Here is a 15380-nt window from a genome sequence, read left to right as displayed (position 1 = left end):
AAAGCAGGGGCGTGGTGCTGCCACTGGCCGCTGCTGTCTGGCTTTCGGAGTGGCCTTCGGTGGTGGCCCAGCGGTGAGAGGTCAAGGCAGAGCTTGTAGGCCCACGGGGCAGCTGGCCCCGGGGGCAGGGCCGTGCGGCAGGGCCGTCCGAGGCTTCTCTGAGCACACGGTCAGTCCCCGGACGACTGGACGGCAGGATCTCCCAGCGTGGCTGGGTCGGGTCACCAGGGCACACAGGCAGACGGAGCGGGCTTCAGCCTCACCCGGTGCCCCGGAAGCTTGTGGAAGAGGCAGCCGGCAGTGCCCTCACCGGTACGGGCTTGAAGGAAGAGGCCAGGCCTCCCGTGGCCTCCCGGTAACTGGACACCCACAGGGATGGGAGCCAGGAACACACGGCGTGCCCCACGCCCCGCGCCCCAGCTACACAAACTCGGGCTGCCTCTCGTGGCCGGTGCCCGCTGCGATCTGCCCATCGTGGAGCCACGTGACGGGCAGTCCGACCTCGGCCACATTGTTGCACTGATTGGTGTTGAACTCGGAAAGCTGCTCTGCCGGGCCCTCCCCGGCCCCGGCCCCCAGGTGCTCCTCGCTGCCGCTGCCGCTGCCCTGGGCCTCCTCCACGCTGGCCTCGCTGCCCTGCTTCTCCAGGAAGCTGAGGCGGTACGCGCCCCTGCCCGCCGGGGACGGCAACTCCGAGGCCTCCTCCCCCTCGGAGTCGGAGTCGTTGGAGGCCACTTGGGATTCTGCGAAGCCAAGGAAGGTGGGGTGGGGGCAGAGAGGCCAGTTGCGCCGTGACCAGGAGGGACCTGGGGTCCACCGCCTGACCTGCTGTCCTCTTGCCCGGCCCGCTCCCCGCCCTGGGACCACCCACCCGCAGGCCGAGGTGCGGGCTCAAGGCCCAGGGCACCCACGTCGGTATCTACAGAACACCTCAAAAAGGCGTCTCTTTGCTGGCGTTTGCAACAAATTAAGAGTTGATATAGGAGATGTCTCTGCCCATGGGGCATGTGGCCTCCAAAGCCCCTGACGTGGCCCCCTAACACCACATGGTCTGCCAGCGGGCGTCCAGGCTGCCCCGCTCACCTGGACCCCCGTCTGCAGGCTCCTCCCGCAGCGGGAGGGCAGCCCCTGCACCCGCCTCCGGGCATGGCGCCTGTACCCCATCCTCAGCCCGCCGGTCATCCGCGTCCTCCTGTGGGCGGCAGAATGTGGTCAGCCGGGGTCCGGGATTCTGGCCCCTCCCAGGCTCTGTTCTCCGTCTGGTTAACTAAACACCCGGCGCGCGGATGGCCTGATGCCACTGTGCCCGGTGTCGCTAAGCAGGTGCGACTCGCCCACCTGGGGCAGAAGGCCGCGGCCGGCAAGGCCGAGGTCCCGTGTGGACGCCAGTGTGCCCTGCCGCCCCGAACACACACCCCCTGGAAGAGGGCCTTCCACGGGGACGGGAGCACGAGGCTCGAGAACAGAGCAGACGGGGCTGGCAGACAGGAGAACGGTGGCACGAGATTAAAACCCAGCAGCCAGCTGCGCTGGCAGGTTGGACCCAGCTGGGCAGCACGTGAGCGTGAGGATGTGCTGTAGGCGGCACGGAGACGGGAGACCCACGGGGCCCGGCCGAACGCGAGGTCCGAGGTGGGCTCTGGAGGCGGGGGGGTCGGGGGGGTCGGGGGGGTGGGGGAGGGGCACGGCCACAGGGCCTTTGCACCAACAGTGGCTCTCCCTCAAGGGTCGAGCCCTTCCTCCATCAGTTCTTTGCTTAAAAGATGCCTCCAAGGCCACTTCTGACCACCCGGCCCAAAGCAAGCGCGTCAGTCATTCTGCCTCCGGCCCGGCCCCCTGCTCAGAGCGGGCAGCCCTGCGGTCCGCCAACACCCTCCCCTGGCCCCCAGGCACCTCGGGCTCCTCCTCGAAGACCAGGTCGTAGTGGGCGATGAGGGTCTCCACGATGCGGGCCTGGTGGGGGTAGTCCACCAGGGAGGACAGGGACACGGTGGCCTCGGTGGGCCTCGGCCGCAGCAGCGTGGGTCCAAACACGATGCCCAGGTTCCCCGGGGTCATCTTGTTGTCCTGCTCCACCTCCACGATCCTGGGGGCCACGCGGGCGCGGGAGCAGGTGTGAATGGCTCCCCCAGGCCCCCCACAACCCGGACCCCTGCCAGGCCGGCCCTCACCTGCGCAGGTGTCGCAGCAGGTACCGCAGTGTGGCCCTGTTCTCGGGCGGCAGGCCCTGCAGGCGCTCCCGCAGCCGGCCGGCCATGGCCACGGCTGCAGCCTCGCTCTCGGCGGCGTCGGGCCGGCCCCGTGACGCCGCCTTGGCCTCGGCCTCCGCCTTCAGACTGTCCTTGGCCAGCCCCACGAGCTCGTGGTAGAGGCGGAAGGAGATGAGCGGTTCGGGCAGCTGTGGGTGACGGGTCGGACGGGGTCAGAGGCCCCCAGCCCGCCAGTCCTCCCCCCGCCCACCCCCGGTCCCGGCTCAGCGGGCACTCGGCCCCACCTGGCGCAGGTAGAGTTTGAGGACGTTGCTGACGTCGTGGGGCGAGGCCTGGGACAGTTCCACCAGCTCCTTGCCGTTCTCGAAGTCCTGGCACAGCTTCTCCACGCGCGTTTTCACCCCGTTGACCCGGTAGATGCCCTGTGGGGGCCGTGGTCAGCACGGCCCCTGCCCGCCGCCGCCCCCCCCCCCCCCAGGACGAACCCCCCGCTGCTGCCCCGGGGCTGGTCACCTTGGTGTGCAGCGCCCGCCGCTCGATCTCACAGATGCACTTCTTGACGATGAAGGGCACGCCGTCGGGCGTGCCACGGGCCGCCTGGCCGAAGTCCTGGCCGAAGAGCTGCAGGCGGCCTTGGAGCTTCTTGTGGCCGCACTGGATGGCCAGCGTCTCCAGGCACTTCTTGTGGCAGGCCAGGCAGCACTGCGGCGGCGGCGTGTCAGCGGCCCCCTCCCAGCGCCCTCCCGACCCTCACTCCCTCGTGGCGTCTCCGGAAGCGCCACCGCTCCCGGCTCACTCTGTCTCCTCGGCTGGGGGGACGCGCCTGTGCCTGCCACCCCAGCTCCTTCCTTCCAGACGCCTCGCTTTTCCTGCCGACAGCCTGGCGGTCCTGCCTCCGGGCCTTGGGCGCTCCCCCGGGGCCCTGCGGTCTCCAGATGCTCCCCTCTGCTCCCAGCTGAGCGGACCCTCCCGAGCACGTAGCCCCAGCCGTCCCCCGAGCTCGACCCACCTCCTCGCACTCGGCGCCCTGGAAGTAGACGTAGCTGTTGCACTCCCTGCACTTGGCTGGCGTGCGCAGCTTCCGCAGCCGGTGCGTTCGCGCCGCCTTGGACAGCCCCACGTGGCGGAAGGGCCCGCTGGGCACGGCCACCGGCAGCTCGGGGGCCATGCCGTTGAGGTCGGCTGCGGGGCGGGGCCAGCAGTCAGCCTCGCGGCCGCAGGCCAGCACCGGGCCCACCGGCCTCCCCCTGACACCGGGCCCGGGGGCCCCTCACCCTGCTCGAAGGCTGATGCCCCTGCGCTGCCGTCCTGGTCCGCCAGCTCCTCGCCGGATGACATCCGCTGCAGCTTCTTAAAGTCCCCTGCACGGGAGACCGGCGTCGGGCACCCCGAGCCACGAGGGACCCTCCCCAGAGGGCTCACGGCCGCCACAGCGGCCCATCACCCCCCCCCCCCCCCCCTCCCCGCGGCTGCCCCAGACGCCCGGCAGGCGGGCGCCTCTTCACCTGAGCCAGGGCCGGGGTCCAGGCTGCCGTCGGAGTCTGCGGTGCTGCTGGGCCACGACTTGTGCACCTGGTGGCCACGCCCACCTGCAGAAGGAGGCGTGTCTCCAGTGGGGGCGGGGGGGGGTGGGGGGAGCCCGCGGGGAAGCCACACCCACCCCGCACTGCCCCAGGCGCTCACCCCTGCGGTCCTTGGCCAGCGCCCCCTCGGTGGGCCCGCTTTCCTCCTCGGGACCGCCAGCGGCCTCTGTCCCCACGGCGTCGCTGACGTTGAGGCTGCCCTTCCGGGTGCGCATGACCGGAGACCTGGTGGACGGAGCCAGAGGGAGGGGACGGGCCGGGGGTCACAGAGGCGCTGCAGGCGGGAAGCCCGGCCCCCGCGGGGCCCGCGCCGCTGGCCGTACCAGGTGTTGGTGGAGACGTAGGGCTCGAAGTCGTAGCGCACGTCGGGCTCATCGCCCCGCTGCAGCTGGCACACGTGGGAGGCGTACTGCTGGCCGGGGTCGTACAGCTTGCTGCTCTCGCACAGCATCTGGAAGTGCACGGGCAGCGGGGCCGTCTGCATGTGCATCATCTGGTAGTAGGAGATGGTGGCCTGCGGGCGGGCGGGCGGGTGGGTAGGCCGCACCGACCGGGCCCAGTGCCCCCCTGCCCCCCGCCCGTGGCCAGAGCGCGGGGCCGCACCGACTTGATGGTCTGGTCGCTCTGCCGGATGACCTCCTGGATCTGCCGCAGCACCGTCACCTTGGCGTCCTCCAGCTCCTGCTTCTGCGTCTTGGCATCGGCCACGCACGTGCGGTAGGTGGCCATGGCCTCCTCCGCCTGCATGGGGGCAGAGGGGTGCCCGGAGATGCCTCAGCCCGGCCTCGGCCCCCGGGACGTCGCCAGGCCGGCCGCAGGAACCGAGGCGGCAGAACGGGCTGGGACGCGTTCCCACGGGACACGCCGCCTGGGCCGGTGCCGCGGGGTTCTGCCGCCGGGGCCCCCTCCTTGTCTGCGCTCACCTTGTTCTTGGCCTCCTCCTCCAGACGCCTCCGCTTGTCCAGGGTCTTGGAGGCCGCGGCCCCGGGCCCCGTGCCTGCCTGCTCCTCCTCGGCCTTGGCCGCCAGGAAGCGGGCCTTGCTGTGGTCCTCGCAGCGCTGCCCGTAGCCCTGCTTGGCCTTGCGAAGGTTGGACTCGGCCTCTTGCTGCGGGCAGGAGGGTGAGGGCGGCAGTCCAGAGCCGGGCTCCAGCTGGGCTCCGCCTCCCGGCCCCTGTCCCCAACCACCGCCATCAGCCACCCACACGTCTTGTGCCCACGGCCCTGCGGGGCAGACAGAGGCCCTACCCAAGAGTGGACAGGAGAACAGGAGGGGACGCCTGCCTACGGACCCTGGGAGGAACGGGCGTCCGGTGTGCCCACATCCCAGCCCCCGCAGCTGAGACCTCCACCCGCCCCCGCCAGAGTGGTGGCCACCCTCCCGTCTCTCACTTCCCCTCCTACGCAGGAGAGGTGTAAGCCGCCCCGGCAGGAAGCCGGGCGCCCTGAGGGTTGGTCAGAAACATGGCGAGTCTTCTGGGGGCCACGCCCCAGCCTGCGCCGTCAGAGGCTTAAACGTACAGAAACTAGCTTGTGCAAATACCAGGGGAAACGTGGAGAGGGTCTGAAAACCATTTCGCTGTGGGAAGGCCTTGAACGTGGGACACAGACCCAGAAACCACACAAGAAAAGGCTACCGCTGACACGCTCAGGCTTCTGGCTGGCAAAACAGGGCCAAAGGTAGAGTCAAAAGCCAAAGACGATAAACCGGGGGTGGAGGGGGGGTGGTCCATAACTCACATCAGCAAGGGCTGAGATCTCTAGTACGTCAAGAGCTCTGACAAATCAGTAAGAAAGAAAGAAAGAAAGAAAGAAGGCATCATCCAGCCCAAGATGAACAAAGGGCAGGAAACAAGTGTTTCGAGGAGGGAAGCAGAGGGAGCTCAGGAGAGGCTCACACGTTCACACCCTCCCCCAGCCGTCCTGCTTTGGGCACCCGTCGGAGATAAATGTCCGGTCGCAGGTCCGAGAGACGGACGCAAGGTGTCACAGCGCTGGTGCCTGAAACACCAACAGCCCAGCGGTGACGGGAAGGTAGCAGTAGGATTTAGTGAACTAAGTCCGGTGGCCTCCACAGCTGAGCACCTGGAGCGGAAGATGCCCCCCTCCCCGCCCCCCCCCCCCCCCGCCCCCCAGATTGAGGTGCCCAAGCCTCCGGCCACGGGGACGGGGTGTAAAGGGCCAGGAGCAGAAGAGCCAACCCGACACGCTGGCGAGCATACGGAAGGGGAGGGGCGCTTGCTGGAAGGGGGGGCGGGGAGGTTTTCACTGAAGGCCCCGTTAACGTAGCTGGGAAACACACGGATGCTTCCCGCTTTGGAAAAGTCTAAAACCAAACTGGGGAAAAGAGACACAAAGGAGGCTGGTGCTCGCACCAGGCCCGCTGCGCCTGCGCGGGGGGCGCACGGGCTCCCCACTCCTCTCTGCACCGCCGCGGGTGGCAGCCCGGGATCTGTCCCACGCAGGGCCCGCGCCCCCCTCGGGTGCCACTGCCAGCCTCCTGCGGGCACAGGAGGCCACAGCGCCGGGCCCCTCCCACCACCCCGTCCCCGCCGGCCTACCAGCTTCCTCTGGGCACGGTGCCATGACTCCTTAATCTCCTTCCTGCGCTTCTCATGCTCAAGCCGCCTCAGGCTCAGGGGCTGGTGGGGGGCACAGACCGTGAGCGAGGGGGGGCCCTGGCACACCCCCGGCCTGCCCGCCCGCCCGGCCGCCCGCCCGGCCCACCTGGATGAAGGTCTGGTTCTGCAGCGTGCCCACCGCCTGCACCATGTTGTGGCCGAACTCCAGCTCCTGCTCTAGCGCCAGGGAGTAGATGGACAGGAGGGGCATGTGCGGCTGCGGGGTGGGGGCGGCGGTCACGGAGGAGGGCCCGGGCGGCCCCCCTTCCCTGTGGCCCCTCTGGGGGGTGTGGAGACTCACAGCCAGGCCCCAGGGACCCCACCTCCTGCATGACGCTCTGTCTGCAGTTATGCACGATTTTCTGCAGGCCTTTGGCGAAGTCCATCTCTGCGGGCGGGGGCGGCGTGAGTGCGGGGGCTGCGGGGGCGGCGCCTTCCCCCGGCCCCGCACCCCGGGCCGCTCTTACCCAGCATCGTCCGCTTCTCCAGGTAGCCGATGAGGTCCTTCATGTACTTGGCCATGTTCTTGGCATACAGCAGCGCAGCATCCACACCGCCTTCGCAGCGCTGCAGCAACATGTCCACCTCCTCGGGGGGCAGGCAGCCTGCGGGGCGCCCGCTTAGCCCGGCCCGACGCCCCCCTCCCTCCCTCCCCGCCCGCCGGGCCAGCGCCCGCCCGCCCGTCGTGTCTCACCGTCACAGTCCTCGGTGCTGGGGGTGGAGCCCTCGCTCCCCTGCGAGTACAGGCTCTCCATGGTCTGTGTGGGCGGGGGACGCGGGTGAGTCGCCCCCCTCCCACCCCCCCGGCAGAGAGGGACGGCCCCCAGAGGACACGGGAGTGACTCACCCCACCCTGCTCACCTGGCTGGGGTCCCCAGGGGGCACCGACAGGAGGGTGCTGCTGTCCACTTCCCCCATGAGGAACTCGGACACGCTGCAGGGCAGGGCAGGGCAGGGCAGGGCAGGGCAGGGTGAGGGCCGAGACACATGCGGCCCCGGGCTCCCCAGCCTCGCCCAGCAGCCCCACGGCACTCACGTGCTACTGAAGGAGACTGCGATGGTCTCCAGGGCCTTCTCAAACTCCCGCTTGTCAGACTCATTGTTGCACTCGTAATGGAAGGCTGGCGGGCAGAGACAAGGACGAGGCGGCTGACCCACCTCTGGAGGTGACCGCCCCTGCCTGCGGCCACCTGAAGGGAGCTCCCAGACCAGGGGAGCAGGAGGGCGGCCGTGCCTGTCAAACTGCCATGCGCCCTTCACAACCCGCTTCGAACGCCCCCTCCCCCGGGCAGCCCTCCCCGGAGCCCTCGCCACCCTGCCCCGGCTGGCTGACCTCTGATCTTGGCAATGAGGGTGCCCGCGGCAGTGAGCGTCTCCACGGTGTTGAGCAGCGGGAACCTGGAGATGATCTGTCGCATCACACGAAGGGCCTCCCCCAGGCACTCGTGGGCCAGGGGCCGGCGGGCCTCCAGCAGGTCTGTGGGGCACGGTGGGTGTGAGCAGGGAGGAGGCGCCTGGCCCCAGGAGAGCCAGGGGCCTGCCCCCTCCTCAGGGCTCCTGTCCCAGGATGGGGAGACTGAGGCAGAGGTGGGGAGGGCAGAGCTCACTGTGGGGCCTCAGGTGAGGCACAGCCCCTCTGGGCTGCGGGCCAGGGCCACAAAGGCCAGACCACGGCTCAGGCAGTCCCTTCTCAGAACTTTCTCTTCATGTCCTTCAAGAGACCAAACTCCTGCTCGTCCTTCAAGCTGCAGGCCTGGTGCCCCCTCCTCCGTGCAGCCCACCAGGCCCCTTTCCTGCCACAAGCTCACAGGGCTGCTCAAGTTTCTGTCCGGCTCTGGACCCGCCCTGCCTCCTGCCACGATCTGCTCTCCCCTGCCAACCACCCCGTGAGGCAGGTGCGGTCATCATCCCCATTCTGTAGATGAGGAAGCTGAGGCACAGAGAGGGGCAGGGCGTTCTCAAGGATGATGGAGCTTTTCTGTGTTCACTACCCCTGCAGGTATGAGAACTCCACACAGGAGGACCCCAGGTGGCCTTATCTCCAGGGCAATGGGGAGCCATAGAAGGTGCTAGAGCAAAGCAGGGCAAGATCAGATCTGTGTTTTGGAACGTGCCTTTAAGTGCCCTCCATGAACGGTTTTGTTTTGTTTTTTTAAGATTTTAGTTTTAAGTTATCTCTGTACCCAACCTGGAGCTTGAACTCACAACCCCAAGATCAAGAGGCACACACTCTGGGCACCTGGGTGGCTCAGTCGGTTAAGCATCCAGTTTTGGCTCAGGTCACGATCTCGTGGTTCGTGGGTTCAAGCCCTAGGTGGGGCTCCCTGCTGTCAGCACAGAGCCTGTTTGGGGTCCTCTGTCCCCCTTTCTCTCTGCCCCTCCCTTGCTCGTGCGCACACACTCTCAAAAATAATTTTTTAAATGTTTTTTTTAAAAAAATCACTAAAAAAAAAAAGTCACGGGGCGCTTGGGTGGCTCGGTCGCCGGAGTGTCCGACTTCAGCTCAGGATATGATCTCGTGGTTCGTGGGTTCAAGCCCCACATCAGGCTCTGTCTGCCTGGAGCCTACATTGGATTCTGTGTCTCCCTCTCTCTCTAACCCTGCCCTGCTCACTCTGTCTCTGTCTCTTAAAAATAAACATAAAAAAAAAAAAATACAAAAAAGCCACACGTCTACGGACGGAGCCAGCCAGGCGCTCCCCCACAGTCTTCGTTACCGTGTGTGCAGACGACACTGTGTGCAAAACACACGCCATTAAAACCACAGGAGTCAGTGGAAGGAGAAGGGCCGACTGCAGACACGAGACACGGAGGCAGCCTCACCTCCTGTGGCCCCCGCGCCCCGACTCCGAGCCTGGCAGACGACGTTCAAGACACCAGGTAGAGCCTCGTGGGCACTGAGGACCCCACTGAAAGCCACCTCCGGGGAGACCCCAGCACCTCACGCCCAAGCACACGCTCGCTGCCTAAGACGACTTGGGGGTGGGGGGAGCTTCAGGAAGCCAGGGAAGCCAGCCATGGGGGGCGGGGGTCACAGGCACACCCCTTCCCGAGAAGGTCCTTCCCCACACCTGCACCTGCCCCGGCCCCGCAAAGCCCAGGTGCCCCGGACGTGCTGCCAGCCGGACCAGGGGACCCTGCACTGTCCCCTCGCCTGGGGCTCCACCCAGAGTGGGTCTTACTGTCCTCACAACCATCACAGCATGCCGAGGACATCTGACCCCCGCCGGCTACCCCGCAGGCCCCGTCGTGGCCCCATTTCACAGAAGAGACACCTGAGCTCAGAGGAGGAGGCCCAGCAGGGGAAGGGCCCAGACTCAACCCACATCCTCTCTCGCAGGTGCCCAAAGCGGGTAGAAGGGCGCCCTGCCCCGGGCCCAACCTCCCTCAGGACGCAGCCTGGCTCGGCCCCGCCCAGGCCCGGCCTCCAAGGAAGCACAGGGATCGGATCGAGAGGAACCAGGAACTGAGATTAGAGAGTTTCCCCAGGAAACAGCTCCGGCCCCCGCCTGGACCAGATAACCCTGGGGGGCTCCCACCTCCCGACCAGCAGGGCCAGGCCTCCGCTGCCGGGAAGGTCGGATCCCAGCTCCCGCCCCTCCTTGGCTGGAAGAGCCCGGGGGGGGGGGGGGGGGGTGGTCAGGGCCCGACGAGGGGCCTGTTTCCTCATCTGTAAAGCAGGCGCCTGGGGGAGCGGGTCAGAGCACTTGGCACGGTCCCGGCACTGCGGTTTCTGGGAGGAGCGGGCAGGGCCACGGGCTGCGCACGAGGTGCCAGGGACAAACAGGAAGCGGATGAAAATAACTCGGCAGGAAGCTGGGCCGTCAGCGCCGCACGCAGGAGAAAACGGAACTGCCATCCCGCAGGCCACTGGCTCCCCCTCGTCCCCCCGAATCTGTCCCTGGCCAGACCTCAGCCCACCTCCAGTCCACGCGGGTTCCAACCTGCAGGGCGGACCTTGTCCAGCCCCGGCTCTGACATTTCCTGTGGTCCCCCATTGCCCGCAGGATCACGTCTGGGGTCCTTCACCACACGCTTCACACGCCCCGAAACCTGTTCCCCTAAGCACATCTCCATCTTGGGTCTGAGCTTGCACACGTGACGTTCCCTCTGCCCCGGTGCCATTCTCTCCTGGTGGCCACCCAACTCCTACACACCCCTCGGAGCCCTAGCTGCGGTGGCATCGCCTTCTGAGCCTCGCTGACCCCCCACCCAGGCCCCCGGGGCCCCTGCCGCTTCTCACCGTCATGCAGAACGCACTCCTTGAGCTTCTCCAAGCCTTCGGCAAAGCGGCCCACGTCAGCCAGCAGGTGGGAGATGTCCTCCACGGTGTCGGGGCACGGCCCCTCGGGGGGCAGCTCGGCAGGGCTGGTGGTGGTCAGAGGGCTGCGGTGGCCCCGGCCTAGCGTCCAGGTGCTGGATCCGGACAGCGGGAAGCCAGCAGCGCTGGCATGGCGGCTCAGGCTGGTGGGCCGCTTGAGTGTACCCGTGGCCTTGGCATTTGAGGCTGCGCCTGGTGGCTCCAGGCTGGGTCCGAGGGACACATCAGCCCCGTCTTTCCTGGGCAGCTCCTGGGAGGGCGGGGGAGGAGGGTGACGCAGGTGCTCCGGCCCAGGCACCGCCTCGGTTTCCCCAGAAGTACAGCGGGGCTCCGGAGGGTCTTCGGCCTGACCCCTCGGGGATCAGAGGCCAGAGGTCAGAGGGCTGAGATTTGGTGCCCTGCCCCGCCCACACCTGTTACCCAACATCCTCTTCCCCAGCTCTTTCACAAACAACCGTCTTTGCCCAAACCACAGCCAGGGGTGGGGCCTGTGAGGGCGTGGGGGAGGGGCACCCCACTTCCTGGTGGGGCAGGGAGGGCGGGGAGGGGGTCCTCAGCCCCTGCAGCCCCCTCTGGCTGCTGCACACACACCTCCTCCCTGGTGGAGACACCTCTGTCGATTCCTGTAGACCCCCAAGCCCCACGGACACGCCCAGGCCTTGTAGAGTGTCCCCAAACTTCGTGGCTCTCCAGACCCGAGGGAGGCACCCCCCGGCCCTGTTTTGTGCTCTGCACCTCTAACCCTTGGGCGCAGTGGTTGTGCTATGGCTCTCAAACCCCGACGGCACCACTGCCCCCAGGTTCCCTGACCACCGCCCTGCGGAGCCCCAGGCCCAATGCCGCCCTGACCCGGGCACCCTCCCACCTACTCCCCGGGCCCCACGGCCGGCCCTGGTCCAAGCAGAGGGATGTGGGGGTCAACCCAACGCGCTCCTACCGTGAGCTGAACGCCAGGGTCCCGGCCTTTCCTGCGTGGCCCATGCAGTCCAGCCCGGTGGGGGCTGTAGCTGGCGTGAGTCCCCCGCCTGCCCAGCATGGAGCTGCTGGGCCCCCAGCACAAGGCACGCGCCCCTGGGCCCCTGCCGCCTGGGTGTTACTCCAAGGCCCCCGCCCGCTCTGCGCTCCCCACAGAGGCTCACTCACCCCCAAGGGCTGTGGGCTGGGGCTTCCCGCCCGGTTCTTTTTGGAGATGGAAGGGGTTTTCATAAGCTCCCGCTTCTTCCTGGAGAACATGGTGGGACCTGGGCCCAGTGGCCCAAGACAGGCGGGCCGGGGTCACGCAGGCTGGGGGGTCTCAACGCTGCAGCTCTCCCTCCTGGCTGCCTCGGGGCCACATTGCCGCCGGCCACCCCCTCCCCAGCTGTCAGGCCCACGTGACAGGCCCAGCCCTCATTGGCGGGCCCTCCCCCCGACAGGAAAAGGCCTCCGGAGGCGGTGAGTGACAGAGACGCAGACCTGCCCCCCACCCTCCCTGGCCTCAGCCTGGCCCTCCTCACAGTGGGCTTGAAGGTGGGGTCCCGGGTCCCACCCCCAGCTTCCGCTTTCGGGAGCTCTGCGCATGTGCTGGCCAGGGTGCCTGCGCCCTGCACTGATGCCCCGGTGCGTGGCGAGGGCACACGCAGACGCCCAGGCGCGACCAGGAGTACGCACACACGCGTGCACAAGGACACGTGCTCGGACGTCATGAAGCCCGCACGTGGAATGGACAAGCCAGGGCTTCCTTCTCAGACCCTGAGCTTGGACACACGCTATCCAGGCCCCCCGTCCTCCCTCCTTTGGCCACCGGGCAGCACAGGGCACAGCAGGCCACTGTCCCCAGCCCTGTTCCCACAGTCCAGGGACACACACAGACCATCACACTTGCCAAGCAACGAGGCGTCTTTGGAAACAAGCCTGAGGCTACCCAGCCACGTGTAGGGACCCCCGCTCCCCTCCTCCAGCCACCTCTTCTCTTGAAGACCCCTCACCAGTCAGAGGCTTCTCCCCTCACCCCTTCTTCTCACTTCTGGAGTCCCACCCCATCCCCAAACCCCAACAACCCCTTTTCCCTCCCCAACACTGACCCCACTGACCTCTGGTGGGAGGGGCAGGTCTACAGGGCACAGGGCCCGCAGACCACAGCCTCTGGTGCCAAACCCGCCTCTCCAGGCCCGGGTCCATCCACAAACCCAGCTGGGAAGCCCCTTGAGGATCCTAGCACCCATTGCTCTGGGGCCTAGTTTCAGGGGTGAGGGCTGGCTGGCAGACGTCTGGCCTGGTCAGGACACCTGAGGTCTGGGCGACCCCCAATGGGCTTTTCCAAGTCTTCTGGAACATTCCCCAGCCTTGACCTCCTCCTCCCCACCAGGCTCTCCTAGGTACTGCCCTCAGCCGCCAGGCCCACATGGGCACGTGAGGGCCAGTGACCAGTGTCCAGGCTCTATGGAAGGCCACCCTTGCACGTGAGACCCCCAGTCCCCAGTCCACCAGAGGCCCCCAGAGCTGGGTGTCCAGTCGGCCACAGTCAGACTCTCACATGTACCCTACAAAATTGCATCAGTGTCGGGGGACACGTGCGGGACACTCGGGGAACAGGGGCCAGTGTCCAGACGCATATGGAGAGCCGCGTTTGGACTGACCTGCAGCCTGTGCGCGCGCGGGTACGTGCGGGCGCGCGCACACACACACACACACACACACACACACGGTTTCACCCCATGAATTCTCTATTTCCTCCAGGGCGATGGATCCTCTGAGAGCCTGCGACTGGGCTGCCGGAGTCTCCCAGCAACCCCACACAGGAGGTGCTGGGGTCCTCGAGGAGCCCAGTGAGGAGTCGGGGTGCTGTGGGCGTGGCACGAGGCCTGCCCCCACTCCCGCCTCCTACCCGTCCCCCCCCTCTTCCCCCTGGTCCTTGGAGAAGTACAGGAGCACCCGGGGGAGGGCGGCCGGAGGGGCGGTCAGCCCCCGGCCCGGCCCCCAGCCCCACCTTATCCTCAGCCCCGTCCAGGCGCGGCGGGCGCCCGCGCCAACGTGGTCTGGCTCCCTGAGAAGTGCACGCCGCGCCCCTCCCCGCGCCGCGCCAGCTCTCCGAAGACGCGAGCCAGGGCGCAGCGCCCTCCCGGCGGCACCTGGAAGCGCGGGCGGCCCCCGGGAACGCGGCCGCCTCGAAGGCCTCCGCCAACTCGGACCGCGCTGCGGGCGCCGCAGGGTCAGCGTGTGGCCGGCGCCAAACCCGGGTGGGTGGGGCCGGGGGCTGCTGGACACGCCCGAGGCCCGCCCACACCACCCTCCGGCTCACTCTGGCCCTGCCCCCCGAGACCTGGCCCCCCCGGACGCCCCCCTCCTCCTGCCGGGCCTCGCCCGCCTGCAGGCCCATCCCTTCCCTAGCCCCGCCCCCTCGGGCCGCGCCCGCCCCAGGCCCCGCCCTCTTCCCTCCCGGGCCCGCCCCTTCCCCGGACCCACCTGCTGCTCGTCCGGCAGCCCCGGGACCCGTCCCGGTTCCGTTCGGCCCCGCCGCCAGCCCTCGAGCCTCGCCTCCGCTCAGGGTAGAGCCAGGTGGGCGTCGCGTGGCCGTGTCCGCGCTCCTGTGGCCCCGCTCACCTGCTCTCGAGGGGCTGCGCGCCGCCCGGACAGCGGACCCGCCCGTCACCGTGATGGCCGGGCGCGTGCAGAGCGCCACACACTCTCCCTTGCAGCCCGGGGCCCGGCGCCGTCAGCTCCCGCCAGGCTGGGGCCACCTGGGCCCGACCCCCCCTGACCCCCCTGCCCCCCCCCCCCCCCCCCCCGAGCCCAGCCCGCTCGGGCCCTCGGGACCGGGTATCACCGTCCCCGGCGTGCCCTCCTCCCAAAGGTCGGGGCCCTCCAGCTCTGGCGGCCTCCTGCTGGGGCCTGACCCACCTTGACCCTGGGCCCCGGGCGCTGGGGACCCACCTGTGTGCGGTAAGCACCACGGAGCGGCCCTCCCGCGCCACGGCCGGGAGGGAGGCTACTCCAGAGAAAGCGCCGGGAGCGGGGTCCGTGCCCCTGGTGGACTCGTCCTCGGGGGGTTCAGGGGGGGGATGCCCTCACCAGCCGAGCCCGAGCCCTCTCCCCCAGGCCCGCCCCCACGCACCAGAAAGACCACAGCCGGGCCGCCCACCAGCGCCACGGCTGTCGCCAGCTTCCTCTTGTTGCCTCCGCTGTAGGTGCCCGCAGGTGGGTCCGCAAACTGCGGGAGTCCCAGGCGCGCCGGGCCCAAGCTCGCTGTCTGTGGGGCAGGGCGGGGGGGAGGGGGGGCAGTACACGGGAGCGGGGGGGGGGGGGACCAGATAGGGGGCACAGTGAGCGAGGGGGAGGGACCAGATGCGGGTTGGGGGGGACAGTACACGGGAGGGGGACTAGGGTAAAAATGGGGGAAGGTAAATAAAGAGGGTGGAGCCAGGGTGAAAGAGGGGGGATGTGACCTGGCCAGAAGTTGGGGAAGCCCTCAGTGGGAGGTGGGGTCACGGCCGGGGAAAGTCAGGTGCGGTAGGAAGGGGGCAGGTACAGAGCACAGGAGCTGGGGGGCGGCTAGTGGGGAGAGGCGGACCCTGACTCGGTGCAGGGCCAAGGGAGCCAGGGTAGGGCTGTGATCCTGGAAGGAGGGAGGGGGAGGTCACCTGGGGAACCTGAGCTTCGGGCGAAGAG

At 68.3% G+C, this 15380-nt stretch overlaps 1 protein-coding gene across 2 annotated transcripts; it reads right to left on the bottom strand.

The window, feature by feature from the left end:
• Positions 1–420: 420 nt before the first annotated feature.
• Positions 421–12306, bottom strand: ARHGAP45 (Rho GTPase activating protein 45). Of its 2 annotated transcripts, none has more exons than XM_042977513.1 (23): positions 11877–12306; positions 10656–10983; positions 7746–7889; positions 7449–7533; positions 7274–7346; positions 7107–7170; positions 6880–7017; positions 6736–6800; positions 6519–6629; positions 6353–6433; positions 4717–4899; positions 4397–4534; positions 4117–4307; positions 3894–4018; positions 3716–3799; positions 3485–3571; positions 3220–3392; positions 2724–2912; positions 2495–2632; positions 2172–2398; positions 1894–2086; positions 1084–1192; positions 421–743 (listed from the first exon to the last, which is right to left on the bottom strand). In XM_042977513.1, exons 1-23 carry the CDS (start codon positions 11964–11966, stop codon positions 421–423), a joined length of 3339 nt encoding a protein of 1112 aa, XP_042833447.1. In that variant the 5' UTR covers positions 11967–12306. The 2 variants fall into 2 exon arrangements, with proteins under 2 accessions (XP_042833447.1, XP_042833446.1); XM_042977512.1 differs by lacking the exon at positions 11877–12306 and adding an exon at positions 11671–11827.
• Positions 12307–15380: the final 3074 nt, after the last annotated feature.

The sequence above is a fragment of the Panthera tigris genome, chromosome A2 (genome assembly GCF_018350195.1).
Source record: "Panthera tigris isolate Pti1 chromosome A2, P.tigris_Pti1_mat1.1, whole genome shotgun sequence".
Taxonomy (NCBI): Eukaryota; Metazoa; Chordata; class Mammalia; order Carnivora; family Felidae; genus Panthera; species Panthera tigris.
Note: the sequence above shows the minus strand (reverse complement) of the source record. Positions and strands in the feature narration are given on the sequence as shown.

Excerpts from the sequence above, each read along its gene's own strand:
- ARHGAP45 (XM_042977512.1), bottom strand. The coding sequence starts at position 11,769 with ATGCTGGGCAGGCGGGGGACTCACGCCAGCTACAGCCCCCACCGGGCT. Across the intron at positions 7,018-7,106 it reads CAGCACCGAGGACTGTGACG|GCTGCCTGCCCCCCGAGGAG; the intron begins GTGAGACACGAC and ends GGCGCCCCGCAG. Across the intron at positions 2,913-3,219 it reads AGGGCGCCGAGTGCGAGGAG|TGCTGCCTGGCCTGCCACAA; the intron begins GTGGGTCGAGCT and ends CCGCCGCCGCAG.